The 10,672-nt window shown below is 39.7% G+C and overlaps 1 protein-coding gene across 1 annotated transcript; it reads right to left on the bottom strand.

Moving 5' to 3' along the window:
- Window positions 1-2,297: 2,297 nt before the first annotated feature.
- Window positions 2,298-10,672, bottom strand: LOC103967395 (cysteine-tryptophan domain-containing zinc finger protein 3). The gene is given in 13 exon segments (XM_009380646.3): window positions 2,298-2,356; window positions 2,476-3,287; window positions 3,514-3,674; window positions 3,790-3,804; window positions 3,807-3,949; window positions 4,434-4,588; window positions 4,670-6,552; window positions 6,649-7,106; window positions 7,289-8,520; window positions 8,613-8,975; window positions 9,102-9,232; window positions 9,337-9,409; window positions 10,308-10,672. Coding segments are annotated over 12 exon segments (4,962 nt in total). The 5' UTR covers window positions 10,461-10,672; the 3' UTR covers window positions 2,298-2,356; window positions 2,476-3,092.

The raw sequence follows: 10,672 nt of genomic DNA on the forward strand, positions 1-10,672 counted from the left end.
TAGTGAAAATTAAAACAAGCGGTCTTATGAGCTTGTTCACTTTAAATTTATTTTCGTCATTTCGTGAAAAAGTTAACATTCTCAGGAAGTGGAGGGTTTGGCTTGACAAAATACCTTTAAACGTTCACGTGACAATGTAATGAGGATATTGATAGATTTTTCACGAAATGATCCAAATGATTTACGGTGGACATGGTGATCACTTTTATCAATTTTTATTGTCAGGGACCAAAATGAGATTAGCCAATCTCAGGGGACTCTTACGGCTAAAAAGTCTTCAGTTTATGCTTCGTAAGTTCTGTTCTTTTGGTTACCTAGTGACTAAGAATAAATGACAACTTATCGCTTGATTCGATATTAAAATTTGTGTATTTATTCTTTAATATTAACGGTTGAGTTTGAGACATTAAAAGCATTCGTTGGTCACCAGGTGACCAAGGGACAGGTAATTTAAGGGTGAGGTTTGTTGGTCACAAAAATTGTGAACTATGACTCACGATTTTATTGACATTTTAGCTAGTTTTTGTTCCCGCTAGAATTTTTCTTAATTTTCTACTTTTGAGGTTAGAACTAAAATAATAATAATAATAATAATACTTATTAAACAATATAAAATTGTAAGATTTTTTCCAAATGGCGTATGTCAATCTTCCTAAAAACTCAACAATTGCCATTTTCACAAAAAAATGATTTACACACTACTTTTTGGTTTCGTTAGAGTTTTTCTATTTAAACAAAGCTCTCTCTCGTTTTTTTTTTTTTTTTTTTTTTTTTTTTTTTGGTTAAAAGATAGATTTGTTAGATTAGGAAACCGAATAGATTCAAACCCACGCAACGATGCAATGACTACACTCATTTCCACCATTATGGTAGAGAACTATTTGCAACACAACTCTCTATCTAAATTCCTCTCTTAAGATTATTTTTTTTTTTAAATTTTAATTTATGAAAAAACAAAAAAGTACAGATTACTTGAAATTTTTATATAATCTCTCTCTACACAACATAAACCCTAACACCCTTCAAATGCTCATCCATCCCCGGAGCATTGCTAACGGCTCACCGTGCAATCAAAGCTGCGATATTTGGAAGTCCCATCGACGCAAAGCCTCCAAAAGAACCCGATGGCTCGAATCAGATCCAAGCTGGAAAATTCTTGAAATGGCGGGCGTGGCGTGGCGGCGTTCAAGGTCAAATTGGTAACAAACGTGGTCTTTTTAGAAAACTGTTAAAATTCAAATCTGTTATAAATAATGGACAAAAATGATTGACGACGAACAAACTCGTGAACCACTTCTATTGATTTTAAATCTCCGAGACCAAAGTGAGAAATTATGCCAATCTCAAAGGCTTGCTGCTCCCAGCGACATTTTGAGCAGCATTCAATAGTTGAATATTTGAAAACGGTTGTAACACAGGTATCCACTTCCAGCTTCTGCCATGAATGTCAAACTCAAAGCTTTATTGACAAAACCCGGATAAATTACTATCGCTGTCGCTACGGGCAATCAACGATTGAAATAATTCTAAACGTTATTGTGTAAACCTAAACAATCGTTTAGTGACTAGATATTCAGAAACTATACACTACCCACATCCGGCAAAACTCGAAACAAGAATATCACATCGAACTCAGTTGTCTACTAGATAGAGAACCGCCCCCGCCCGCTGCTCAACCTGCAAGCAGAGACCCCGTCCGCTTAGCGAAACATTATATGCTCCTATAAATTCAAGATTTGGACTAAGGGTAGTGATCAGTCATTGCATTCTTATTAGAGTTGATATTGCTTTTTCTAGTCCTTCGACTGAATTAAATCCAAGGAGAATCAAGAGAAGAGACGGAAACAAATGCAAAAGGAGAAAACGGGAATGTGAAGATCACTACCCTAGAATAATTGGGTTCAAAATCGTCTCCTCTCACTCTCATGCATGCAAAAGTAATCATAATTATCTGAAGTCTGGAGAACAGATTTAACATTACAAAAGCATTAGAACCTTACCTGTTAGATCTCAAGGACCGACCTAATAATATCCAACCGATCCCCTTCTCTTTACAGACGGAAACACGTGCAGATGCTTCAATAATTTGTATATATACATTGTCGCCACTGGAAGGAGAAAGTGAAAACAGAAAGCCGGTTGGAGACGAATGAACGTAGAATGAATCATCAAACTTTCACAACAATAACAGCTAACAAACCTTTGAGGAAAGAAACTCAGGCAGGCACAGCAGGTTGGAGCTAACATGCATGACCGTGACAATAATTCGCTGATAATGTATTTTTTTTTTCTTTTTCTGATTTCGTGTCTACTAACGCAAAGAGGATATCCTAACTACAACAAAAGTGAAGACAACCTGCACATGTATCAAAATCAAATTCAGACAAAAAAGTGCAAACAATTAAAATGGTAACTGAAAAGAAAAAAAGGTTTGATGGGGAAAATAAGAGAGAATCTATTAGAAAAACAGCATACCTACGGTTTCCATCGTTTTCACCCTTTTCTACAGTATTGATGTGGTCTCAACCTGTTGAATCAGATCAGACAGTTTGCGAACATACTGGCAGCTGCCAGAGTCTTCTCCAGACAGTTCAAGATAACGGATTATCAAGATAAGTTAACAGTCTGAACAATAAGGGATTCCAAAGCTGTAAGTTCTGGTTTTGAGAGCCAAAACAAATCCCCTATTGATTTTAGAACTCGTTTTCTTGTCCTTATATACAACTATTATATATCTCCTCCCATTCTTGATGAAGTAAATCCACCTTCAGAAGCTGCTCAGAACCTTTTCAGCGGAGCTGTACTTGACGATGGGTTCACAATACCTCAAAATAAATAAATTGAGATCTGAATGACCTGTTTGGTCTCCGACAGCACTTGCAAGCAGATTCAGGACCACAAAATAAAATGACTAGGAGTCGTCTACTTGAAACAAGAAGAGAAACAACCAGTTCCTCAACAGAAGTTCCAAGCAGTTCAGCAGAAGTATCAAGGACAGCCTCTTTTTACTCCCTTCTTAAGGCATGAGACCAAGGATTCACCAATAGATAAACCTTCCTAGGGTTGAATCATCCCACAACTACTTGCCTCTTTTACCGGCTGATAGCATCCATTGCGAGCCGTACCAAATGTAGCAATCCCTCTACGTCTTGGAAGTGAAAGTCAAGAGCCCGTTTAATGGCAGAAATACCTTCTGAACGCTTAGCATCTCCAGTGTTTGTATTAGCAGCTGCAAATGCAAGCCGCGATTTCCTCGACGCTTCCATTGCAAAATTTACATCCTGAGTCTGCAAGTAATCATATTTACAAAATGTTCATTCGTTGTCCACACTTCTCTATTGTGAAAGGAGATTACCCATTCTTAAATAAATTGATAGTCCATTCTTGTTCATGCCCTTCTCTGACCACGTTATACGTACTAAATATCTAAAATAAATTAATTGTGATGAAAATTTGTGCAACAGTACAAGAGTAACAAATTGAAGTTTCAATATAGGATCTATATAAACTTACAAAATTGAGTATCCGGAGGAAATTGGGACGGCTTCGGGCAGCAATAACATGGTTTCCAGCAACTTGGGGAGAGCTAACACCCTTGGGTAAGGCAACCTTGTCAACCGTTGAGGGGTTGTTTAGGTTATCAACATCAGAGGCAGAGGAAGAAGGAGATTCACCTGATAGAAAAGCAGCAAGGATATCAAATTAGCAACAATTCAAAACAAGGCTATTAAGAGCCTTGCATCTCCTCTAGAACCAAGTAACAGCTCACTTAGACACTGGTCAATTTACCAGGAGGAACCAATGTAAAGCTGTTTGCAACTCAAGACGATCTCTGCTTGCACTGGCATGCGAGCAGTATACCGCCCTCATATAGGCCACCTCCATGCATTTGTAGGCCAAAGCAGCAGCAGCCATATCCTTGGCTTTCTCATATTCATGAGCACAAAACCTACAGATAATTTAAATTAATAAGGAAAAGCAGAACAGGCATGAAAGCTCCAGAACCCATAAATATAAAGCCCGCAAAGAACGCTTAAAAAAATGGGATGGCTCCTCCACGTGCTACTACAGTACATGCCAATAACTATTCTAATGACCAAAGATGACAAAATCAATCATGAGAAGATCGCTCCCTACATCTTAAGAGCTAATGCTATGCAAAAGTACACTGTCTCTGTGACCCCTCCCAACCCAATCCAAAAAGGCTTTAGATGCAAGTCCAAATACATTAGGGTAAAAACCATAAAAATATAGTTGAAAGTACTACCTAAAATTGCGTACAACCATATTATGGGTCCCAACTCACACATGCAGGGTTCCGCGAAGGGTAGACAAGGACTCACAGCAAGGTTGCAAAAGTCAACACAACTCACCCAAAACCAGTGCATGTGCCATGAGAATAGAAGTATTAATACAGCTCAAACTTGACTTACTTGCAAAGTTTTGCGGTGCTACTATACATTTGCATGCACTGAGTCATGTCATTATGCTTGGCACTATCAATATTCTCCAACAAAGATGCAGCATGAAGAAATTTGACAGCCGCTTGGAAGTAAAACCCCGTACTTTCGGAAGTTGACCCGGCGTTCTGCAAGGATTAGTATTACACATAATTATCGCAGAAAGAAGAACAGAAATATCTAATCATGAAAATATGATAGGTTAAAACCTTGACGCGATCAGCAAGATGTTTTAGATCTTTAGCTTCTTTCAGAGCACTTGTAACAGCCTGGCTGCCGGAGTCCCTTCTAACTGGACTAGGGGCATCAATATCCCTGGCCCTGTGCCCATTCTGTAAAAGATGCCTTGAACTGATATGCTGAGTTCCATTCTGATTATCAACCTTTCTGGTTTGTATTTGCTTCAGAGCATCATTACCTTCAGAGGCATCAACTTGTGAGCTATCTGCTCCATTACCTTTTTGAGAACCCACAGCTGGTCGGGGACAACGGGTTGTGGTCTCATTTTGAGCTCCACCAGAAGTTGGCAAGGGTAGTGACTTCCCCCTAATTGAGCCTGCATCCACTCGTTCAGTTTTTCCGGAAGGAATCTTTGATAACCTTTCACCATCACAATCTTGCAGCGAATTCTGCTTGGGAGTAGAAATTGCATCTTTTTTGCAAATGATTTCTGGCTTAACATCTGGGCCATCATGCCCCCCGAAATTTGACTGACCTTCCCTTTTACTGCTCTCAATGGAAGATTTCCCAGTAACATCTTTCTTGCTGACATATTTGTTCTCAGTTTGACCAGATTTAGACCCACACTTGTTTTTACCATCCCAGGGTTTTATTCCATGGGAGGGTGAATGATCTTTCTGTTCACTGAGAACTTTAGAATTCTTGGCCTCACCAATGTCCAAATCAGATTCAAAGCTCCCGTTCTTGTCCTTTAACCATGAAGAAGAGTATCCCTTCCCTGACTTTCTTGGGTGAGATCCATTAGAGTGATAATGCTTTCCATTCTCTCTGTATTCACCACCAAATTGATTAGAAGCCAGTTGTTTAGGACACCCAGTATCTTGACCTGAATTACCCAAAGCACCATTCATAGAAAGACCATTCGTGATATCGGGCGATGGGGCGACCTGCCCTCTACCTTTACCACCAGATATGTGATTAGAATCTCTGTCCTGGAAATCAAGCACAGAAGACTCATGAGACCCATGATAAGCCACTGTGGAAACTTTGTCCTTCCTCGCTGTTGCAGATCGATCACTCCCACCATCATCTTCGCCATCTGAGCATCTTCTTGGGCTAGCTATGGCAAAATGACCAGCATTTTGTGACTCATCCTTTCCAATGAGGTCCCTGCGTACTGATGTAAGCTTATCGGGATTCAAGATTCTCATAGGTGAAGATGAGACGGATTCTACAGGTGAACCTTTAACTTCCTGAAAACTGGATTTGGTTTTCTGGGAACCAGAGATTTTGGAGGAGCTTGAAGTTGCAGCCATAGGAACCTGTACAAATCCCAAATCTTTTTTCAAGGAATCCATACCATTCCTACTCCGGAGAGTTAAACTGCTACCTATATCTTTTCTATGTTGTTGGTTCTTTGTATGGCTGCTCTTTTTGTCTGTTCTACCACTTCCCTTGCTTGCACTAGACTCTTTTCCGTCAGATTTAGAAGTCCTTGCCTTCTTTTCTTTCCTGCGGTCATTCTCACTAAACTCCTCCTTCACAGTAACTGAATGATCCTCAACATAACACCCTGTAGCTGGAAGGGAACCCATGTCGGAGGATTCCTTCACTTTTCTCTTTTTTGATCTACCTTTAGAATCACAGTTTCCCACATCTAAGGATCGACTTTTTAAGAAAGCTTCATCCTTTGTTTTTGTAATAGAAGCAGCATGTGACCTATTCTTAATTTGATCTTTCCCTGCTGCAGCACCACTTGAGCTAGGACCTACCTCCCCAACTGCCCAATTGTAGTCTGATGTCCATCCTTCATCATTAATATGTTTAACTTCAGTCTTGATTTTCTTGGAAGCTCGAGAAGAATCTGGAACGGAGTCTCTTCTGCTCTTTATCTTTAAATTCTTGATGTCACCTGTTTGACATGCTTTATTAGTAAGTAAATAGCATTCAACATAATTAAGGATGGCTTTAAAAGCACAAAGAAAAAACACTGCTTCATATGCCATACCTCCCCCAGTAGAGGGCTCTAAATCTCTATGCTTCTCCCTGTACTTGTGCTTCCGTTTCTCCACTGCCATGTCACTGGACTTGCTTAGCTGCTGCAAATCAGGTTCACTTGGCAGTGGAGACTGATTCACATCATTCAAGCTTCTACTCTTCACTGATGCCTGCATAGTTTTCTTCATGGAGTTTGGAAACTGAATGGAACCATCTTTATTAGTTGCATTTGGCAATTCTTTTGCTCCATTTTTTTTCTTTCCACTACTAGGCATGCCAGGCAAACCAAAATTTTCAAGGTTTTGGTCAGGGTTCGGAGGCTTAGGCAATGCCACTCCTTCCATTAAACCAGGATTTCTGGGCAGATTACTTTGACTCTCAGGAGCAGAAACTTGGTACTGTGCAATTAAAGCTTTCGTCTTTTCTGTTGTTTCCTCCTCGTTTACATTACACCGATTCATCCCAGGCCTAAATTTGAATCAAGAGATCAAGCTTCAGAGAGAGAGAGAGAGAACAGAGAGGCAGAGATTGGAATGAACAGTCATTACACATTATAAAATGGCATATCAGGTTTTGTGGATATAGTAATATACCATGTAATGTAATGAACGTAGTGATAGGTTAGAAAATGCCACTAGAAAGGAACTTACAGCCAATTAAGCATGCTACACAGCCACTTTTCAGGTAGGCTCTCCGGGTTTGTACCATATGGAAGAAGCCGCCATTTCTGACACTTGTCACAACACACCCAACTATCTTCTATCAGTGCAGGAGCCCCTGTAGCAGGAGGCCCAGCAGACATGGGCCCATTTCCAGAACGTGGGAGTATATTTGAAGCCGTCATAGGATGTGAGTCTGCCATTGATGATGGTTTATCAAATTTATTGCCATTTTGTCTCTCCCTTGATGTACTGTTAACTGCAGGGGTGCTTTTTGCAACAGCATCAGTGTCCTTAAGCTTCTCTTCAAAGGGAAGTTCAAATAAATTTATTTGGTTATTTTCATCTATATCCCCAAACAGATCTCTATATGTATCCCTACTTTGATCAGTATTAGAACTGTTCGCATGCGTGCTCTTCATCTTGGGCACTGAAGAAGAACAAACCCTTGAGCTTTCTTTTGGCATCTCAGCAACTGGTGTCCTCTGACTTTCCTTCGGTTTCTTTTTTTCCCCGGGTAGCGGATACTCCTTCCCAGAATATAGTCTTGTATCATCCACCTCATGCAATCCAGCCTTCTGATTGACTTTCTGCTTTGAATGGTCCATGATTTCAGTATTTAAAGCTTTCCTCCCCTTGGAAACATTTAAGTCACCTTTTACCAATTCATAAGTTTTCTCTCCTCTGCAACAGCCCTCTTTCTTTGGATGAGCCAAAACATCATCGCTTAAATTTACTTTTCTATCTTCCTGAACCTTTCCAGCCAAATTGGCTTTTCGCTTTTCAACCCAGCCATCCTCTTGGTTGGACATTCGCTCCATTGGTTCGTCTTCTGCAGGGAAGACCTTGTCCCTCACTAAACTTTTCTTATCAATTTCATTGCTCTTGATCATGTCATTGACAGTAGAAAATGAATTAGATAGAAGCGGGAGCTTCAAGGTTTTAGAAACAAACTCCTCACAAGCAAACATGTCAATGTCGTGTTCCTTCGTTGACAGAAGCCCAGTTCCATCCTTATTTCTCCCACTTTTTGATTCTACTGATAAATCATTTCTTTCGACTGATTTTGTTTTCCTCGCTCTTGATACTTTCCCACCACCCTGCATGGTATGAGTTCCATTCGCTGTACCCTCTTTTAGGAGCTTTTCCTTTGCAATTAAGTAAATGAGGTCGTCATGAAGAGGTGACATCACATCCTCAAGCACCGGAAGGGATGTCATAATCTGCTCCAGAGCGGTGCCAAAATAAATGTTTCAGTTTAAGCACACTATTTCTAAAGCAGAAAACATCTGAATATTAAAGGGAGATGATTCACCTGAAGAATACTGGTGGGAGATTCAAATGGGGCATCTCGAGGCTCATGAGATATCCCTTCACTCTCTGAAGGGCTATCATCTAGTGAGGAAGACGGTGTGGTATCAAGGCCAAGCCCACTGTAGATAGCATTTTTTCGTGTCGACAAGTTATCTGATCCAACTTTAATTCGCACCTTCAATGTTTTCTGGTCTGATGAATTGATAGCTTTCTTGTTTGCAGATTCATGCCGAGGAGCGTACTGGTCAGGTTGAACTAATGAGGGTGCCTTTGGTACAACAAGCGAAGTGGAACCGGTAGAAGCAGTTCCTACTCCCACTGACTGAGGTGTATTATAACAAACTGCATTGTTACGTTGACCAGACTGTGCGGAAAAATAATGAAAGATGCTCAAGTAAACTGAGAATTGTCAAAGAAACCAATAGAGACAAAGATTTATCTGTACAGAACTAGATATAAGTCGGAAATTATATGCTGATAAAGTTGACACCTCAAGTTTCAAATTGTTGGGAGATTTCAGTAAGCTGTAGTTGTGAACTTTTTGTGGAGTCTTCGGATGAGACCACACTGGAGACCGCTGATAGGAAGTTAAAAAAGAGCCATACCCACCCCACTTTGCCCCTGTTTCAATGTATTGATTGCCAACTCATTACTTAAAGAGAAGGAACTCCAAATTAATGCATCTCTCAAGCACGAGATAACGTAATTCCCTTCTATTGACTTACCCAAATTCTCCGCAGATACCTCACCTTCAAATTCTTTCTGGAAGTGTCCCAAAACATCCTGAATTCTATCATCCTAATACCAGAGAGAGCAATATGAATCATTGAAACGCAAAGCTCGACAAAGAGACGTAAAGTAATAGTAAGAGCTAGAAACAAGGCTTATACTTCAATAACACTTTTCATAGGATTCGGGCATCTTTAAGATTTAAGATACTACAATGTCGAGCTACCAAATATTAATTACCTAAAGCAATCACACTTCATGACCCTACAAAAATACTTAAAACAAATATCAAAACTGGGGTTTTGAGATTCTGAAGGTCACCCATTGCATTTGAAGTTAACATAGATAAATTCCACAAAACTTGATTTCTAACATTCAGATTTTACTATCCCGCATAAATCATAACTACACAGTAGACCAATATGGATCCAGAGACTCCAAAACTGAATCGTATGCAAGGGAAATTCTATGGCACGTTAAACCGTTATCATAACCAGTAAGTTCAGCGCAAATACCAATTATCACATGGTCCAACCTCTCAAAACAGCATTTTCATGCCCGTCCATAAGTCAAAGAGGGATACATACTCACATTACAAAGTGGATGAATAAGATATGTTAGCAACGCAATTACATGACAAGAACATGAGCTAAGTAACGAAGTCCTAAACTACAGTTTCCGCTCCCTCAAAGCAAATATAAAGCCTTTTAAACTTCTTAAACTCAAGTAAGAGATTTCTACACCAATTTAATTCAATAAAAAGTTCTCATTCCATTACGTGCCCTTCTTAACACAACCAAAGTAAAATTCAAATTCAATCAAACTCCATTAGCTCGGATCTAGCAAACCGATACAAGTCAACCCGAAAAGTTTCTTGCAATTCAAAACCAATAAGCAGCAAAAACACATGTACATACAAATCTACATGTATATATACATATGTGTTTATTTATGTGCATACGCTTACGATGTAAGAGAGAGCATCGATGTTGGGATCGTATTCATTGATGTGGGAAGAGCAAGCTTCGCCTTCTTCAAGCTCAGTATCCTCCATCTCTCTCCGACCACCAAACCCTAATTCTACCCCCTTCCTTGCATCCCTACTCCCCACAGAAATCATCCACAAATCTCTCCCTCTCTCTCAAAATCTACAACTACTAATCAAACCACGACCCATTCAACACAACCCAAAATCCCAAATCAATCAAATTCTCACCGATCACACAACCACCCTCAGAAATCAATAACCCTAAATCCCAAAATTCAAAATCTTCCAAATTTCCCAAATTAAAAACGAATTTACAAAATTAAACAAACCCAATTGGGTTTCTG

This window comes from the organism of the source record quoted next, unplaced genomic scaffold, assembly GCF_019419815.1.
Source record: "Pyrus x bretschneideri cultivar Hongxiangsu unplaced genomic scaffold, Pyrus_bretschneideri_v1 Contig23, whole genome shotgun sequence".
In the NCBI taxonomy this organism is placed as follows: domain Eukaryota; kingdom Viridiplantae; phylum Streptophyta; class Magnoliopsida; order Rosales; family Rosaceae; genus Pyrus; species Pyrus x bretschneideri.